General features: G+C 39.4%; 2 protein-coding genes across 2 annotated transcripts; both read right to left on the bottom strand.

Moving 5' to 3' along the window:
• Positions 1-4,402: 4,402 nt before the first annotated feature.
• On the bottom strand, positions 4,403-9,264 carry LOC113583823 (protein disulfide isomerase CRELD1). Its single transcript, XM_027020390.2, is given in 6 exon segments — positions 4,403-5,113; positions 5,376-5,516; positions 5,675-5,770; positions 5,895-5,978; positions 6,149-6,349; positions 9,148-9,264. Coding segments are annotated over 5 exon segments (711 nt in total). The 5' UTR covers positions 6,318-6,349; positions 9,148-9,264; the 3' UTR covers positions 4,403-4,892.
• Positions 9,265-9,478: 214 nt separating this feature from the next.
• il17rc (interleukin 17 receptor C) lies at positions 9,479-18,775 on the bottom strand. Its single transcript, XM_027020359.2, has 15 exons — positions 18,737-18,775; positions 18,304-18,445; positions 17,495-17,702; positions 16,970-17,082; positions 15,863-15,962; positions 15,238-15,270; positions 14,717-14,844; positions 14,359-14,421; positions 14,112-14,172; positions 13,326-13,555; positions 12,268-12,333; positions 12,111-12,156; positions 11,742-11,837; positions 11,087-11,125; positions 9,479-10,933 (listed from the first exon to the last, which is right to left on the bottom strand). Exons 2-15 carry the CDS (start codon positions 18,403-18,405, stop codon positions 10,221-10,223), a joined length of 1,998 nt encoding a protein of 665 aa, XP_026876160.2. The 5' UTR covers positions 18,406-18,445; positions 18,737-18,775; the 3' UTR covers positions 9,479-10,220.
• Between the last annotated feature and the right edge of the window lie 1,715 nt (positions 18,776-20,490).

Consider the following 20,490-nt stretch of genomic DNA (forward strand, 5'->3'; position numbering starts at 1 on the left):
GAAGATATGTTTTGCTTTTGTTTTCTAAACGAAGAGATAAGTGCTGTGATGTCTCCACTTTCTCAGCATCACACACTGAGTTTGAGTGTGTGGTCCATTGCAAGATCTTGAAATCAAAATTTATGCAAAAAATATATATAAATACCTAGATGCAAAATAAATGTAGTGCAGTAGCTGCACATTCGAAGGATGTAACAAAGAATGTGATTTAGTCTTTAGGCTGGATGATTTATTTTTGCATCTTGTGAGAACAGATCTCTGCACTCCATCAAAACATTCCTGCTTTAAGTGGGAGGTTGTTGCATTAAAACCTGCTAATGTGTTGCTTCTTTCGCTTGTGTCTTATGTGTATTCTTGACACCGCTGTTGTAGGGTTTGTGTCTGTGGACACATGTTTAGTGTTGTTGCTATAGACGGTTTGACTGTTAGTCACTTTCTCACACTCTTGCTGTACTTTCTTTCCCCATGCTGTCTCAGTTCTACAGTGTGCTTCTAGAACATTAGCCACTGCTGTCCTAGAATGTTCACGTGTTGCCATAGTTCTGGAACACTGTTCTAGAATGCATTGACTGTTGTCTTTTCATTTTAGGACAACTTTGAGTTCCAAGGGCCCTCAACACCATTACCATTAACAAGGATCTGTCTCAGTTAGAGCATTTTTAATCTGATAACATGATAACGATATTTCTTTGTGTGGTTGTGGATTTGCCTCTTGTATGTAAAATGCACCTCTGAGCAATGGAAACAGAAAAAAACAAGTTCAAACACACATTTAGCTTAATGGGAGCTAAGATTTTTTTTTTCATCCTCCAATTTCAGGTCCTTTGAACACTGAATACTTGAAGTAGGAGTGTAATCTCCTACCATGAAAAGAGATATATTGTACACGGAAAATACAATGTAGAATAATCATATTAATTATCCATAGAGCTGATATTGCATGTGGAGTTCTGTGTTCTGTGCCAACTGCTGTCTATAGTAAAGGTGGGTATAGTCATCTCCAAATATATTGGCACATAGAGAGAGACATGCTTCAGCCCCTGACTCCAACAAGTCCAAAATGTCCGGGAGAAAATAAAGTACAAACCCCGATACTTTTGTTGGTCTGTGCCAGTTGTACAGTTTTTAGTTCATGATGTCATTAAAAAAGCAAAACCTCTGAATAAAAAAATCACTGTGACCAATGTCAAATTTTGTTTTTAATTTGAAACTGTTTTTACTCTTATTTATTGTTTAATTATTTTAGTTTTACATTTTGTTTTTTATAGTTTAAGGGTTTTAACATGTTGGATATGACAATTGGAGGTTGTAAGTTTTATATATGTAAATGTATTTATTTATTTTTTTTTATGTACAGTACTAAGTTTAGAACAGTGAGTTTATTGCAAGTGTCTGCATGCTGAATGAACAAAGTGTGTGAAGGTGCGGCTAATTTCCCATGATGCATCAGTACCCAGTGTGAGACACATTCCGCATCTTGACTTGTTGACTTTTAACGAGTGGCGTGTTCTCTCCCTCTAACCTGTTGTCTCCCCTTAGTGGACAGTCAGTACAAGTACCTGAAAGTGTGTTAGCATGTTTTTGGGATGTAAATCTGAATGTCTTACTGTGTGTCTGTGTGTGTGTGTGTGTGTGTGTGTGAGAGAGAGAGCGAGAGAGAGAGAGAGAGAGAGGTCTGCGTAAATGTGAACGTATAGGTATTGCATGAATATTTATGCAAGTGTGTGTGGTGTGTGTATGCATGTGGTTCTACCTGTGTGATTGCAAATGTCTGTGGAAGTATGGAGAGCTGTGTTTCAGGAAGCCTGTTTGATCCTACAGAGGAGTTTAAGGAGTTCAGCATGGAATCTGTATGTCATGTTTGATGTCCTGAAGCTCTTTGGGATATCCAGTGTCCCATTCACCACCCCAGGTGTTTGATATTGTGTGTGTTGTAAACCAATCTGTTACTGAGTGTTGGCCAACTGGTTTGTATCCATTCAATAAAAAGTGACTTTCTTTATGAAATGTGGCAATTTTTTAAAATTCACTCTGTGATAAAAAAACAACAGTATAGTTCGTGCGGGTATTCTGTGTCAAATTAAAAGCAGGGAAGATTCATATTATTCCATTTAATTTCATCCTGTGAAATTCTCATAATTAACAATCACCAATACATTTATTATTTAAATTACAAATAATTAATTCATCATCTGCAATAACACTTTTAAATCATGCTGATTTAAAAATCAGTTTGAAATTCTTATTAACACAATGTCATAGTTGACAAAAACTAGCAAGTTTCTTTCAAAGGGTAACTCCTAAAGCGTGCTATGTTTTTGTCAGTGAAGCTGAGATGTGAATTCTTCCAGATAGATGCAGTTACTTCGCTCCAGTGACAGTGTAGCGGCATTAAAGGTGCTTCCCCTGTTCTCTCCTGGAAACTAGTCCCCGCATAAAATACAATAATCGTCATTTTATGCAGTGTGGCCTGCAAGTGTCTGCAAACCAGCCCAAAGGTGAAGATTCCTTTTGAATCTGCCGGCCTACAGTGCAACCAAAAGCACCAAACCTATATATTTTTTTCACTTCAATGCCTTAAAAACATTGAAAATGGTGCTATTTGTAGTGATATATTGATTGTTCATTTTAAAACCAACATTATCAGCTGAACCTGTACATACTCTTAAAATATCTAACTGGTTGGATAGTTCATTATCTGCTAGATACCCTTGCAAAGGAATACTAAGCAAAAACTCCAGTACATAAGTGGCTACCTATACTGAATAATCAATTTTTCTTCCTTAATTTAGTCATATCCAATTCCCACCCATCAGATAAGTCTCCCATGCCACACAGCAGCGGCCAGCCAGGTGGGCAAAGGCTGTCACCTCCTTCCACTGAGGCACTTGCAGCCAATCACTGCATCTTTTCGAGCTGCGGCTCATTCAATGTCAGAGTAACACGCTCTGAAGATAGTGTTATCTACCCCTTTCTGATGCATAAACTCACAGACACCCATGATTGGCCAGTGTTGCTTTAATTGACAGCAGCGTGAGTATGCAGCCCCTCCCTCTCTCGGGCTCCCAGCCACAGATGGCTGCAGCATCACTAGGGGTCGAACTCGCAATTTCTCAAAGATAGAGCAAACACTTTTTTGTTGCATTTCCTGTTGTGTTACTCAACAAGCCAGCAACAGCAAAAAAAAAGACTGCACTGGTGCATGCGTGGGTTTTTACAGAAGTGAGATGGTTGTTTAAGCAAGCTACGTTCTTCTGACTATCCACATCTTGAATTTTTAGCAGAACTGAAAATATGAGGAAATGTCATGGAATATTTTGTGCATGTTTTCTGACAAATTTGCATCAAACGTCACAGTGTCAGTGACAGTCATGTGTGCGAGAGGAAACAATGCTGCACCCTCAACATGACACATTTCCCCCCTGAATTGCAAATGCGGGCAGGATTCCCTGATGTGTCACATGTTTGTCATGCATGAAGGATTTAGTAATTAGCTGACAAGTTGACGCAGGCCTGTTGAGAGTGAGGACAGTGATGTGCAGTCTATGGTGTTCTCTAAGACCAGAACAAGGCCCATCCCTCAAGACAATGCTGAGGGATTGATCCATACACTTTCTCTGTGGACCCAGACCCTGGAACAGGCCTGCCATACTTCAGTGAAATGGTTTTATTAATCCATGAGCAATACTTGCATATGGACAGGGTATAGCGCTGTGGAGCCCCTTAACTTCTCTTTTAGGTGGGCAAACATAGTAGCCTCCTACTCCAGAATCCTGAGTCCACACTATAAAATACAGCACACAGACCCAGTAGGTGCCTCTTCATAAAAGCCATCATCTCACACTCTAACCGATGGTCCATTAGATGGGGAGACTCTCTGCTCAGGAAAGCCCAACTGAGATTTTTGTAAACAATTTATGAAGGGTTACATTGCAAATGCCCTTTAGTACTTGAAGGGATGAAGGGAATGAGTCATTAGTCAAATCCTCTAATAAACACCCTGCTATGGGTGAGTGAAATGTTCCAAATGTTCCAAGTTAGTTTTTGATATTAGTTTTCATTTGATACACAGCCACATGACATGGAGTTCAGGGTAGAAACCGAGAAGACCGGCATGCAATGGATCTCCTTCTCTGAATAAGCTTAATGGAATTTGGAGGCACAGAGAACTGAGCAGGCATGTACTCCATTAGCTGATGAGCCAAGTCACAGGACCCAGTTAAACAGTGGCAGATTTCAGATTTGATCTAAACCTTTGGCGAACACAATACACAAATGCATTTTCTTGCACATCGCAAGAAAAGCCCTAGACTGCCTGTGTGTATGTTAGGAACCCAGTGTAGATGTGTTCTTTCTCATGTCTCACCCAATGATGCACAAAGACAGAGATAAAGTTCAAAAATTAATTTACAGGAAAGCAACAGTTTATTTTTTTAGTAAACTGGATTAACAAACAAAATTCTTCAACTCTGCAAGTACAAAATTACAAGGAAATAAGATCAGAGCAAGTCAAATTGATTAATATAGATTAAGCAGATTACTAGCAAATCAAATTGATTAATATAGATTAAATAGATTACTAATATAGATTAAAATGGCTTCTTCATAGACAGATCAGATTAAAATGGGTGAAATTGTTGCACATATATTTTTTAAACATGTATAACACAAAACAGTATGTCTTTTTCACCTATTCTGCATCTCTGGGGGCCTAAGCCAGCTCCAAGGTCCAAAACAAGTTTTAAAGTATTCACCAAATCCTGATTTTGATGCCAAGCTGTTGGAGGCAAGAACTCTAGTTCAATTATCCTTTGAAACTGAATACCATTCTCAGTGCCAAGTGTCCAGTGTTGAGTTCTTTAATGGGCGTGGTCACTCCACTTCTCCGGGCTCTAGCGACCTTTCAGGAAGCCCTGGATCAGGCGGTCGCTCTTGTCCGAGGCCCAGTAGCCTGCCATGGCAGCCACAGCTCCTATGAAGATGGAAGTGAAGACAATGTCTCCCTTCGCAGCTAGCGTGGCCAGAGCACATAGCACCACGCCAAAGAACATCTGTTTTCAGGACTTCCACTCCTCATCCTGGAGATCATCGAACAGGCTCTTCACTTGCCCTGCTGGAGGAGAGGAGGACAAAAAAAAAAAAAAAGTATGAGACTCCTTCTCCTCAAGAAATTAAAACAAACTTAATATCTGTGTATGAGCATGCACATTTTCTTTAGGATTGCAGACTAATATAACAAGGCAAATTGTGGTAATTTACTCCTAACTGTTTGTGTGTGTGTGTGTGTGTGGGGGGGGGCACTTGTTTAGCCTATCTGAGTTTGTGTGCATGTAAAAAGGTCTAACTGTGAGCAGGTGTGTATTAGTATTCCTCACCAGGTGTCTGGTCCCTCACACACATGGCATCATTGCGTGTAAACCCTGGTGCGCACTTGCAGTGGAACGATCCTTTCGTGTTCACACATAGTGCATTAATGTCGGAGCAGGCCAGCACCTCCTCACCACACTCATCAATGTCTGAATCCCACACAGGTCAGGAACTCAATTATCAATTCAATAATTCGCTTATGGTGGAAATGCCATTTATCATCATGTAGCATAAGTTCTAATATTTTATTACATATTAGAGGACTAGGACAGGCAATTAGAATGGAAGAATCTCATCATAGCCTCACCTAAACACTTTAAGCCCACTGATCTGAAGCCCGGGGCACACTTCTTACAGCGAGCAGGACCACTGCCCATACAGCCTATACAAGCAAGATCACATCCTAGAGGGAGGCAGGGGATGCAGAGAATGGGATAGGTAAGAAGTGATTAAGACATAAAAACAGATGGCAAGATCATTGTGTTTCTATGTAGACCCTGCAGCATGCATGTGTGTTAAGAACTCACTTCTACACTCGTAAGAGGAGTGCGTGTTAAAGCAGTATGTGTTTATTGGACATTCATCCAGTTCCGTGCCACACTCATCAATGTCTGTGTGGGGGAGGAGTGCAAAGACATTCAAGACACAAAACTCAAACACAATCTGTAATGGCACAACATTGTTGCTGCGTGCAAATATTCTAATGAAAAAAAGCATAATTCTAAATAATCTAAGCATACTCGCTCACTTACAGACACACACACACACACACACTACTTACCCACACACACGTTGTCATGGAGAATGAACCCAGGAACACACTGCAGGCACTGGTTTCTTTCAGGTCCACCACATGCTTTGCAATGCTCCGAGCAGTTGTTACCGAGAGTCAGTCCAAGCAGGACGAGGAACAACACAGCACGTAGCAACAATGACTGATAGTACAGCATTGCCCTCTACAGGTCAGCGTTGCCTAGGACACCTTATTTCACATTTAATCCTTATTTCACATTTAAAGCATTTACTTCACACCTCAGACAATTTTTACATCTATTGCTTAATAATTTCTTAGAGTTGAAACAAAAAATTAAACCCTCTCACACCCCTCCCTGAGTTCTTTGCAATGGCAAATTACATACAATGTGAAAGCAGGCATTGGCTGACAGGAAGATAAATGCACCTCGTCATTTCTTTGTCAAGACTGTAATCAAGAAAAAGTATTTTAAAATGCTGAGGTTTTATCTTGTTTTTTCTGCCATAACACTTCTGTGAAAACTTGTATTCATCCACTGTGTTAGGACTACTTCTTGAATGCCTTTGTGTCTACAGAGCAAACAACATTCTTAGAAATATTTTGTTGAACAATATGAATGTGAGGTGGATTCTAATATGGGTCATGAACATGCTCCTGTCATGCCATCTCAGTTTGAGCCATATTCAGGCTGCAGTATTACATGTAGATATAACTTTAACTGGCACAAAGCTATATTCAGTGTTCTTAATGGAAAACTCCCACAACCAACAACAAATGTTGCTGATGCCGAATGATATAACCAGTAAAAGTAACTAGAATAAATACCACTAGTGAGCACATTTCGCTGATGCAAGTTCCTGTTTAAAATAATCACAATCTGGAGGTGTTTGACCCACCTCCAGCTTCTTCATGGTTTATGAACCATGAAGAATAGAATGACAACCATGAATTCATTGACTGAATCACAAACATGAATACATTGAGCATTGCAATGTGGTCTTTTTTTGTCTTCATTTCTTAAAGCTGCACTACGCAAGTTGTGTTTGTTAAAATTGAAAAAAGTTGCAATAATGAGTTTAAAATATAGAGTCCTTGTGCTGCTGTGAGTCACTCTTTAAAGCTTGAAATATTTATTCATAAGGTAGAGCTGTTGGGTCAGATTTGACAGGTTTTTGGACCACTCCACACATCCAGGCTCAAAAAGAAGGTCCATCTCAGTGGAATGTTGACCTAATTTAAGTGACGGCATGGATCGAGTGCTGATCTGTACAGCTGAAAGTTAGTGAGTGGAAAAAGAGATATTACTGAATATGGAGACATCAGAATGGCAAACGCAGTTTGCGTCTTCACTTGTAGTCAAAGTGGTGTAGAACTGAGGAGTTCTACAGGAGTTTTTTTTTTTTCTGAGGAGAAGTTACAGCGAAGCTAAGATCAGAAACACTGGCTTGACCTTTCAGTTGTAGCAACAACTCCAAGACCTGAAGGGGTTCAGGACTCATGCTGAATTAGCCTTTTTATTGCTGCACCAGAATGTTGTGTGGTTTGCTAGCTATAGATACCAAAAATAGACAGCCAGATAATTGTTGTTGTGGAATTTAATATTACTCTTGTAATGTACTGCAATGTATCCATGTAATTGTGGAGTTGTTTTAGCAATAACTATACCTAACATTAGCATGTATTAGCTGATTACTTTACTAACCATGTCATTTTTCTTTAGAGTTCGTCCTTTAGTGTGACAAACCAGAGCCATTATTTCTAGTGCTATGGTCTGTCTCGTTGTGTAAACAGTGTTATATGCGATGTGCATTCTCATCACAAAAAGTAGTTTCTTCTCATTTTCAAGTTTACATCTTGAGCATTAATTAAAATATCTGGAGAATACATGGTTAATGATGGCTAGCTTGCTAAATTAGCCTGAATGCTTCTAAATTTTTGCCAACTATTTCTTGGGTTTACATTGGGCTATTGGCTCATATACGTTTATGTTAACTAGCTTTTTACAGAAGTGCGTATAGCAGACAATGTCGAAGCAATGGAACTTCAGAAAATAAGGTGTCTTTCGAAGCACAGCAAATCCATATTGATTTGGGGTAGCTTTCTAAAGAACAGTACCTTCATATAGCTAAACTGCTCATGATGGTGACAAATACATGGTAAACAGATACTGTCAGATTGACCAGTCACTTATAGCTAAAGTTTAATCTAGTACTCTTCGAATATGAATATTTTATTTTCATACTTCTGCATCTGAAAGATAACACAAATCCAAAAAAAACCAAAAAACCTGATTGCAACAGTAGATAATTTAGGTATATACCTAGGAGCCATTTCCATCAAAAGTTCTGATTGAGTTCTCTTACGCGAACATGCTTACAATCGTCCAATAAATCCGCTCTGGAAATTGAATGCGGCACAAACCACGTTACAAAATGCTTTTCCACACGTTTCGTGCAATTACATATTACCACCAGAGAGGTCTGCCAGACTTACATAGTGCATCTTTAATAAAGTTTTCCATCAATGATATTAGCAACTGAGGTAACAACAAAAAAAGGAAAGCAAAGCTTCACTTCTTTTACTTTGAATATTTTAAAGCTGTAATAGTGGAGTACTTTCAACTTTTACTTTAATTAAAGTTTTTTTTTCTTGATTAAACTTCTATAGAATTAGTATTAAAAGCCTCATTTGTCTATATATATTTCCCCCATTTCTAACACTTACTTTTGGTTATGATGTGCATGTAAACAGTAGCCCATAATTCATTCCTTACATGTAACTTGTAGCATAAAAACAAAAATAATTTGATAAAGCTATAACCCATTTTGGTTGCGTAAAGACCTATGAAAATTCACACACGTACAGAACAAGAAGCACATAGATCAAAAGAAATTACTATCTTCTGAAAGTTTTAAGGCCATGTTTGCACTATATTAGTCTATATTTACATATCCCATAAAACACTGACAGTCTCAGTGCATTCAACGCAAAAAATGTCGTTAAAAAATCAAGAGGCAGGATCTTACCTTGACGTTCTAATGTTAGTCTTGAAGGCAAAACTGTAGTAAGATAAATACGATTTTCATTTACGCGACACTCCCGCATTCTGCCCGTGAAGTTCGTGTAGGCAAACATGGTGGGTGGAGCGACCTCAATGTCCAAAAAGTAGTTGTTCCAATCGGAGTCGCTGAGCACTTGATACGAACAGCCGTTGTTATATATAGCCATGGGATGCGCTCAGGATATTTTTAATTTTATACCCCTCCTCCGCGACCTCATCGGTGCTGCGAAATGACTGAGAGCGCGCAAATAATTCTAAACACGTTCTGGTGTTTCAACAAAAAAACAGACATCATCTAAGTCTTTAAATAATGTCATTTATTTACATTTAAAACATTTGTAAACAGTGGAAAACTATGTCTCTCTTCATCCGATTGTCTATATTTATTCCTGAAAAGTAACATAACAGAATTAATACAATTACGTAATAATTGTCGGAGTTTCAGTCATGCAGAGGTATGTGGCATCACCTGGTTGTGTTTAACTTGGACGGTTCTGCTCAGTTCCTGAAGGGCTTGGTGATTTCCTGAGTAGATGTTACTATAGTCTACAATATGGAGTTCCCCATCACTGCCTGGCTAGACAACCACTTTTAAAGCTTAGCCTGAAAAGTTTGCAGCAAACTGTTACCTCAATTGAACATACAAATATCAATTGGCAATTTTCTCTTGAGAAATTCTAAATGAGGTTTGTTGTTTCTCTTCACGAAATGCATAACTGAAGAGTCATGGCCCAAAACTGGGTGTAGAGTCCTGCCAATATTTCAACATTGGAGTTTACAGCAACCAGTCAGATTTAATTCCACACCTGTCCACTCACTGAAAATGTACCAGATCTGGTTGTGTATACTCAGATGTCTATAGATTATGGCAGTAAACTATGATTTGTCCTTAATAAAGTCCTTCAAAGACACATCAATAGATGAGGGGTATTTTTCCTTCATATGTAGTACTTCTTTTCACAGAAGTTGTACTGGATTCAGAGATCACTGCAGAACTCATGACTTCAGTTACTGATGTGCAATGATGTGATTTACATCTTAAATTACAGTCTCTTCTCCCTCCATACTCAGAACGTCCAACTGTGTGAACATGGAGTCTGCACGTGTCCGCAACTCTTTTCCAGAATCCCTCAGCCCCTTCGCTAGCCTCCTGGAGGCCCTACGGAGCCACAGCACCATCTTCAGCTGTGCGCTGATGCTCTCTGGCCGATCCGCATGGAGCTCTGTGAGGAGCCGGCATGTCTCGGAGGGCAGCTGATACAGCCGCAGACCTTGGAACAGCTCTGGCACATCCATTTCTCTGTTTATGAATTTATGTGAGTCAAACTGCACCAGGGCGAAGTGGTCAGCAGCACCATCCTTCAGGTGGTCACTGAGAATGCAGCCGAGGGCAGAACCGAACACATCCAAAGAGATCCCGGGCAAGGGTTTGTCACCCACTATTCCATTCTCCTTCATGTCTGGCAATTGTCCTTTTCCATTCTTCTCTTCATTCCAGATATCCCAAAAACCCTTGGCCCTGTCCAGGGCAGAGCCGGAGAGCAAGATCAGGGCTTTGCCACTGTGTTTGTGGAGGTGGCTGATGTGTGAATGCAGCCACGGAGCTGGTCCCACTGAGCACACCTCTGCCTGGCTCCACAGGTCCAGGTACACCCTGAAACCAATTTCAGACAGCACCGTGCCCAGGCCGCACACCAAACTGCCCTGATCCGCCTCGGAAGTGTGCAAGAGCAGCACTTCACCAAGTCCTTCTGAACAGACAGGCAGAGAAAACAAATGAGACAGAGAGAGAGAGAAAGAAATCAAGAAAGATATACATGGTAAAGAAATTGGGATGTATATACAGACAATAGGAAATGACAAAAAACCTGAAGGACTGGAGTGAACATGTCCATGTTTAATACCTTTAGAGTGATGTCTTTTGTCCCAGTTTGAATGCCATCCTATCAGAGAAACAGAGCAGAGAGCAAAACTGATTCGCTATACAATGGGACTTTTTATAAAGCAAAACTGCACACACAAACTATGAAGAATGCCCATATCATGTTTCGTTCCAGGAAATGAGTGATAGAGCGGAAAAAAGAGTAAACCCAGAAAAATGTCACTGGAGGAAACACACTTCAATGGAATTATTGAGAGTCAGGCATTACACACACACACACACACACACACACACACACACACACACACACACACACACACACACACACACACACACACTCATGAAGAATCCAGAATGCCTGACTCTAAACAATGGCCTCAACTCACTGTGACACACAGAATTGGAGTTACATGCATCAGACTTCTGTGGCTGACAGAACTTAGAAGGAACAGCTCAAGATTATGCCTGTATGGTCTATTAAACTTAAATCAACTTTCTGGATATGCAGCCTACATTGCATTTATTTGTACACATTCCAATAAATCCAAGAAATAACCTTCACCATGCATAACCTCTTATTGTTTTTTCTTAAGCCAACATTCTACATACATTTTGATAACTCCACAGATCAGTGAATGAGGAATAGATTGAGAACAATCAAGGAAACTTCATTTCACCTTTGAGTTTTTCCCTAAGCACATACATGCCAAACACAGTCAGGCTGAAAACTAGAAGGGTCACAAGCACAAGAATGCTCCAGCGTCCCCTGCGGACTGAAGGGCACATTACAAAACATGATGAAAAACTGGATACCTGGACAAAGAATTATTGAATACTGCAGAGCATATGCATAAGTTTTCAAAAAACACATAAGTTATGTTTATGCTAATCTGTATGACAGCAGGTTCAATTTTAAACTAAGTCATATGTAGCATTTATAAACATTCTTGTAAATACTTTCAGTTACAGAAAGCTATCAGATATCTGTGAGAACAACAACATAATGGAACATAATGTAAAAGAAGGTTGTCTGTTAAGACACTCACTGTCATGTTGACACAGAGGACCTAATGTTTCCTCTTCCAGCTTAACCTGAAAGAACACAAAACACACATACGCAACGCATATGATATTTAAATATTTTGCAAAGTGCACCGTGCTGCATACTAAACAAATATTTAATGGGTACAACATAAGCCATACCATCATACAATGCAAAAACAGATTTGTAGAATGAATATCCACCAAATCCTCAAATGTGCCGGATGTCTGTAAAAAAAGATGATTTGTAGAATTATTGTTTAAATGATTTAACTCTTGGATAACATTTTTATCAGTGTTGTGGCTCTATACTCTATATATACTCTTTTCACTTTTCTATCTTAGTAAAACTCGGACTCTTTCCTGCTGTGTCCACACTTACAAACATTAATTTGTTAAACTACTTTAAATAAACAGCAAACCTCTGACATAAGAGGCATTTTCGCCAAGCGCTAAATGTATGCAATTGGTTGAATCTTAGTTTCTTGGCCAGGGTAAAAAGCTTCCTATAAGCACAATGTTTTTACCTTACACACATTGGAGTGTTTAACCACATCAGCAATGCAAAAGAAAGCAAAACATAGTCAATATCCATTTAATGTATTATGGAGTCAGATTAATTCATTTACACACTAAGCCTTTATTACCCTTTTTTAGGTCACTGGTGCCAGTCAACCATGTGTGGTATTTAGAGAACCACCAGTGTCAATAACATGTCAGCACAAACTGACAGCAAATTGGCAATACTAAAGGTGCACCCTACATACTTGTGGCAGCAATCACACACCAGGTGTGGTCCAAACCTGTCCTGCAAACAGTTGCCATCCCATGCAGAGCATACTTCCAAATCAACCTAATCTATCCCATTGAACAGTCCTGAGGTGTTCACAAATAGGTTGATTAGCTAGACTGCACCTGTTGAATTCTGACTAGAAGTAAACTCTAAGGACTTCAGTCTCAAGACCTTTTCATGACCTTTACATGACCTCTATACTGTGACTCCAGCAGTCTTCCTGCCTTTGCACTCTTGGAATCACATTAAAGACTAAGTTTAGCACTAAAGCCTATCAGTGTGTTTTTTTAATTCAGTTATGTGATTGTCCCAAGCCCATAATTTACTGAAGTTCCTCCTAACATAAAAAAGTGGCTCTTTATCAAAGGGGTGTGTTCATTATTTTCATCAAAGAGTAGGGTCACATGGAGCTGAGTGAGGTACTCACCCACAGTGTGGTGACATTTTCTTGCCACTGAGAGTAAGTGCCGAGAGTCACTCTGAAGCCCTGCACCTCCTTACAGCCACTGTCTGACTCTGCCTCCATTTGGCATGGCCACAGTTCTGCCTCCAGCCTGCAGGGGGCGGTCAAGTTCCAGCTCAACACTGGATGACCCTTGTTGCTTACAGCATGGGCCACTGAGAGGGATACATTTTTCATAATGTTCTTCTGGAACTCTGCAATGGAAAGAAAAGCAGAAATGTAAAAATTTAAGTCTGTAGGTTGTTTCTTACTCCTGAGATTATAAGGAATAGTTAACAATGTGTAAAGAACTTAAAAGGACAATATTGGTATTACATGTATTTTCATTGTATTAGAATGCTCTAGGTCACCTATGAGACTTCTTTCAGTAAATCAGGCTAGAAATCTTGAGATGTTGGTGAACAGATTAAAAACCTTTGAGCATGTCTTTAAAATCTGTTTCAAGAATACATATTTTGGGTTTTACAAGTGTGTGCATGACTTATGACTGAAATTCAGAAGTCACTTTAATCAGTGTTGTGGCTTTTAAACTGGGTAAGTATTTTCCTCTGTCACTGCTTAGGATAAGTTAGGTGTAGCAGTATTTATGTCAACAACAGTGCCTGCTTGCAATGGGTCCTGTCAGAAGTCATGGCAAGATAAACCAAAAATAAAGTTTAATCTTCATCTATCCACTGAGTACTTCATTTAAAAAAGTTAAATTACATCAAAGTACATTGTTTATTTTTGGTAGAAGGTAGTGAGCTTTACCCGTGTTATTACTAAAAGGGCAAAATTCAGATCGAGAATATGGTGTTTCCTCTCTCCATGCCTAACACACACACACACACACACACACACACACACACACACACACACACACACACGAAAGTGGTATGTAATGCAAATATAAGTAATGCAATACAGTTCCAGTCAAAGTCAGTTCCAGTAAATATGCTATGCTACATTAGATGGCAACATGGCAATATGACATCTCGTTAAGACAGAGATGCAACACCTGGAAACACAGGCAAGGGGTGACAGCGTGCAGTGGAATGGTCCATTTGCTTGATGGAAGATTCTGCAGAAACAAGACATCAAGGATGGTTTAAAATGGTTTAGAAACAAACAGAAATGCACAGGAACAGACACTAATACAAAAAATAATAAAAACCTCTTTAATTTTCTTTTTACTTCATTCACAGCTGTTCTTTAAAAAGTCACCAACCACCATGTGTGGCAGTTGCGTCATTGCAACTCTCATCTGGATATCTAGGTTAGGTTAGCAAAGATGAACTGTGAAAAAGCAACTTCCAATGAGGAAATATAGCCTGATGAAACAGATGAGGCGTAGGTTCAGGTGGGAGTCCTCTTACCAAACACATTCCCTGGCGTCCTCTCTTCATACACATCAGCAATGACTTAGGCTGGTTCAGATCCTCACTGGCTTCTTTCAGCTCAACCACACCCTTATGCCTGTCAATCTCCGGGTAGATTCTAGGCGCTGGTGAACATATTAGTACAGATTAATCACTAAAACAAACCAATTTAGTTTCTGTGGTTTCTCTTACTTTGCATTTTCTAACAGGTCTTGTCTCCTGTTCTAGACCTGTGTGTCTCGTATTAATCATCCTTTTATTTCTGGCAGGGGCTTTGGGAAGTTAGTGTTCACAAAAGCCAAACCAACAACTGAGCATACCTTCATCATTTCTGTAGAAGTGAAATTCTGCACACCGACACATAGCTATATCGCACAAGCTATCAACACACAACAATCACAATACGCTTCAGTGCACAAACACAAAGACCGGTTTTCCTGCTGTTGCTGTTGTTAACTAAAACTGAGCAGAGTCACCACCTTTAGGTACAGAAGTGGGTAGTGAAATCCAAAACTCACTTTTGCATTCTTCTATATCTGTAAAGGCACAAGCTGTAAACAAAGAGACAGCATTTAGTACTTAACAACTTACCAAATACTTAACAAGCAGTTAACTAAATACTCAACAGTCACAAGCAATTTCTAACCAACCATCAACCCATGCCGGGTAGAGTTGCAGCTCCTGAAGATAACTCATGAGCAGTCTCTTAAACACTCAGCACTGCTGAAGACATATTTAACATACTGGCCTTTGTTGTTAGTATTATTGCTAAGGGATTCTGCACTACATTCATGATTATGCAAAACATCAATGCCAAATTAATACCTTGAGCACCACTGAATTTACATAATTTCTCAGGTATTAATTCAATAGCACCCCCCCCCCCCCATTATGTAACAGAAGTATTTGTTTCTGTAATTTTCTTCACACCCCATACTGCACATGGTGTGCTTTCACAGTTATGCATCTTTGAGAAAACATGCATTTACTATTTTCTTCCTAACAAAAGAGCACTTCAGCACTTCAGCCCTTCAGCCCAGCTGATAAACAATCTTATCAGCTGGGATTCAGCTGCACAGTAACCCACGCTTGCTGCACTGGTGCCAAGAGTGTGTGTCAGATGTAGCTGGAGTGCAGGCTTACCTTCACTCAGGTGGGGGAACCTCACTGAACGCACCATAGACTTCACCGTGACATTCACAGTGGTCCCCAGGAAAATGCCATCATACTGCACCACGGTTAGCTGTGATAGACAATATACAAATAGTTACAGCCCAGTGCCAGTGCCTCCAGAAGAAACAAAACACAAGCACATAAAAATAGTGGCAATGACGATGTGCAGTGTACAGTACAGGGTAAAGTAAAAGAAATTTGAGCTTGAATATTTGTATAGTGCTACGCACGGTCCAATAAATATTTAGAGCATTAGTAAGTAAGCTAATTCTCTTATTTAGCTTTTGATTAACCAGTCATGATATAGTAAATGTGCAAATGCCATCTCTGATTTTCTCATTTGGTAGCATTTTATCATTATCCCTGTTTTCAATGGCATTAATTCTGCTTCCACAGATTTGTCACCTTTATTGTTGCATTTGCACTGTACATGGTTACATTACATGTAATTCTCCTTCCAAATACATTTTTAAATTTGTGTATCATTTCCATATAACAATTTACTTGTAGGCTGGTATAACAGGAAATGTATTTATACCAAATCTCCTTGATTTGCTAATCTTCTTATTGTCATTCCTTCTCTTTCAGTAAATCATGAGCAGTCATATGACAAAGCAGTCTCTTATCTGAATGAACAACAAACTCTAATTTGTATGTATGGCCCTTTATACATCTAACTGATTTACAGTAGAAATGAATATATTAATTTGTAGGTGATTCTTTTCACCATTTAAATATGGAACGTAAAGATTCTCAAAAGCATCATAAATTGCCAGAGCACTAAACACGTTAGTATTTTCTCTGCTTTAACAAGCATCCCAACCCAACCCAATTAATCCCAACGTGACTCAGTTGTTAAATGAGTCATTTATTCTATTTGTTTTTTTCATATCTGTATTTTGATTTAAAATGGGCAGCTGTGAAGGAGGAGCACAAAATCCCCACTGTAGCACATTCGTCTGCCCTAAATAACCCTGGGGGTGACGGTTTGGTTTAGGGAGGTCAGAATTTGTTCAGACTGAGCTCTAGATGAGCCAATGTGGGCATTGTTCATGGAAGGGATTCAGCCTTACTCACCTCAGCTTTTGAATGGTTTTCACGTGCATTAGGAGTCACTACAAAGTTAACTTTCCAGCAGTGGGGGAGATTTGGGCCAGAGAGGAAGCACACTGTTACTGCGGCTGCATCCCCTATACAGGGCACAGAGGTTAAAGAAGGAATGCAAATATCACACACATGCACGCACACATGCTTTATTTGGTTTCACTCAGAAGATATTTGGTCTATATATATATATATATATATATATATATATATAAATAGTCTATCACAACAATAACTAACTAGTAATCCTGGACTAGTAAATTAGTCCATTATTAATTCTTATGGAAACCTAATGATGTCCAATTAGAAATTATCCTTGTCATTCCTGAAATGTATTTTTCAGAACCTTGCCTGTGAGGAGTGCTGCAATTATTGCAAACCTATGAACACACACACACAGACACACACACACACACACAGACACACACACACACGAACACACACACACGAACACACACACACACGAACACACACACACTACTTTAAATGTGTGTTTACCACTGTCTTCATGTTCTCCTGATCTTTTCTCCCCCTCATCGTCTTTAGGAAGAATTCTGAGCAGGATTCTGGTGTGTACGCATGTTTTGCATTTTCTATTCTCTTTACAGCACAGCATAGGTTTCACATCAAGACCCAAAATTTCCACAGGTCCAAAGTCATGCAGCCCCAGAGGGAATGCCTCCTTTGCTCTGCATCGAGCAAGACCCTAGGATACACAATACATAATGGAACAGTAAATATCAGGAGCCAGCACTAACACCACCTTGAAAGCTGTTCGAGCAGTCGGCAGAGCACAGTGGAATCAATCTTCAAACTTTAAGTACTATTGTAAGCATGGGGGGGGGGGGGGGGGGGGGAATTCCACTTTAGTTAATTCAGTTCAAGAGGAAATCTGCAGATGCACAGATGATCTTAAATTTAAAGAACCATAACCGACTTTCTTATAAAGTTTTAAACGTATCATTTTTCATCTAACTAATCTGTGACTTCTTTAATCTACTGTGTAGGTTCTTCAACCGATAAAATTTATCGCACCATTTACTGACGTTTCTATAGGCCTTTTTCAGAATAGGCACTACAAAAGTGTGTAGTCTATTGAACCTCCTCACCCCTGAGACTGGACACTTTAAAAACAATGTTTTGTAACAAAACGTTCATTTCAGCCTTTTAAACGGCATAACAAAAATGTCAGTGAACACCATAGTGAATATATGGAAGGCTGAGGTTAACTAAAATAAATATATAATCCTAGACTGCCTCTCGATGAAATGAAATGAAATGAAATGAAAGCAGATTAGATTGCTTGCCTGAGAGCAGGTAATGTTCTGTTTCGGGTAATAGTTTTCCAGGACCGCTTCAGATACCAGAGCGCCAGTCAGCATGAACAGCATTCCCCATGGCAACTCCATTTGGTCGGCAGTTTCACTTTCTTCACGCAACTCAGAGAAGCTTGAAAGTTGAAGAGAATATTTAATCCCCAGCCATGAATCCTCTATCCACTTTCAGCAAGGTTTGATAAACCAACATAGAAGAGTGCTGAATACAGCGTTAAACTGGGAAAACGCCGTTTTTGGTATCTAATCTATAGCGCAGTCATTCTCCAGGAAACAACTGGTGAAAAGGGAAATGGAAGAAAAAAACAAAACAAAACAAAACACAAACGGTTGGGATTTAATAATGTGAAAAAAAAAAATCAACAATTAATGCGTAAAATGTTTCTGCTCGCCAGTTCCTCCTTACCTACGACTGACAACGTAGTGCCTGCCTGTCACAATCACAGGATACCATATGACGTAGGATTCCTGAAAGTGGGCGTCACTGTGTGGTGACTCAAGTCCCCTGATCGGGAGTTTGTCGTAGCCTTGCTTATACGTGTCCAGGCTCACAACAAGCGTGTGAGTGTAAATATGGGCTTATCAGAACATGTTATAATTAATGTTAAATAACTATTATTTACCTTGTTATGGTTGTTTATATTAGTATGCAGGGTTCCAAAGCAAGCCATCTGCAAGTAGCATTGCTCATATACGCTGTAAAGCGCAAATAGCTTTTCTTAAAGAGGGATGTTTAATGATGGAAATAACCAGAATCAACAGCTTAAATTTTGAACGAAATCTCCGTATCAGTTTACTAATACAAGTAAGGAGAATGTGATTTTATTTCATTTTGGTTTTAGCTCTTTCTTCTAAAATCAATAGTCTCATGGCACTTCTCTTTTTGTTCCTTTTCTAATAGCAAGTTTGACAACGACAAAACAAGATAGTGTGAATAAAGAGAGGGGACTGCACCCCCAAGTGTTATGTGGGTGGGTCAGACTCTTTCTGCTATTCACATTTTCTAGCATTGCATGACTGGTCTGCAGGGCTTAATTCAGTAAATCTTTAACTAAGAAGTGCACAGAGTCAAAGTCCACTTTCACCCAACATATGGCACAGTTTGTTTGACTGTCTACTGATGTGATAAAACCTTAATGGAAACAGAGAAAACATCACAGACTAATATCTAATGTCCAGCTGCTACAATTAAGCCCATGCCATTTCTTATTTTTGCCCCTATCCCTTGTGTTTGAGTACTCTTTTGACCTTTGGAACTATGTTAGAAGAGTAATAGTTGAAATCTTTCCATAATAAATTGTTTACGTAAACAGATTCAATGAGATTTTGCTGGACATTTCCAACATGCTGTCCTCAGCTATAGTCCTCTCTTGCATGGGCTATGAGTATCCTTTTTCAGTTGTCTGCAGTTGTCGTTCACAGCTTCAATTTCACGCATCAATCGGTCATCAAATAAAAAAGAATATTGCTTCATTACCAGACTAGTAGCAGTGCTCTGTAGGCAACTCTACCAGTCTGCATTAATATTAGAGGAGTGGTAAAGCTGGGTATTATAGAGAAGTGTTGGGTATTGTAAGTGTTAGAATTTCCAACTATGCGACTCCCTTTTCTGTACAGTACAGTCTTTTCTTTCCAGGTGTATTAAAGATCTATTCTCTGTCATGTTAACATGTCTATTCTTAGATAGGTGTAAGGTTATGTCAAATATGGTTTGAGCTAGTGACATTTGGCTGCCCCATTTTTAATACTGCATATTCTATCATGTGTGAACATGTTGTACTTGCTATGTAATTTACATATTTCCATTTACTCATCAGCTTTGCCATCTATATATGCTCATGCATCTCTGAATAAAGTGTGCTTTTCAGCATGTATGACTCTGTCACTCATTCTGAGAAACATGCCCCAAGGCCCAGAGGAAGGACAACCAGGCATGGTAGAGACAGATGGTGGGACCAGACCGACAAGATAAGAGGAAAATAGGCCATTTTTCCTTACAATAAGCCTTCAAAGGGAAGAATGCCATAGAAAAATATGTCAAAAGGCAGGACTGTCATGCATAAATTAGCATTAACCATGCTGAGTAACATTAGCTAGCCAGCCGAGATAATGGCATACTGCTAGCAATTTTTTTATGCTTGGTATAAAGCAAAGGAGCAC

The sequence above is a fragment of the Electrophorus electricus genome, chromosome 20, assembly GCF_013358815.1.
Source record: "Electrophorus electricus isolate fEleEle1 chromosome 20, fEleEle1.pri, whole genome shotgun sequence".
Lineage (NCBI taxonomy): Eukaryota > Metazoa > Chordata > Actinopteri > Gymnotiformes > Gymnotidae > Electrophorus > Electrophorus electricus.

Coding starts and splice junctions, on each gene's coding strand:
- il17rc (XM_027020359.2), bottom strand. CDS start 18,405: ATGGAGTTGCCATGGGGAATGCTGTTCATGCTGACTGGCGCTCTGGTA. Junction 14,173..14,358: donor CCCCTTGCCTGTGTTTCCAG/GTGTTGCATCTC, acceptor TGTGTGTGTTAG/GCATGGAGAGAGGAAACACC. Junction 12,334..13,325: donor AAAATGTCACCACACTGTGG/GTGAGTACCTCA, acceptor CTTTTTTTACAG/ACATCCGGCACATTTGAGGA.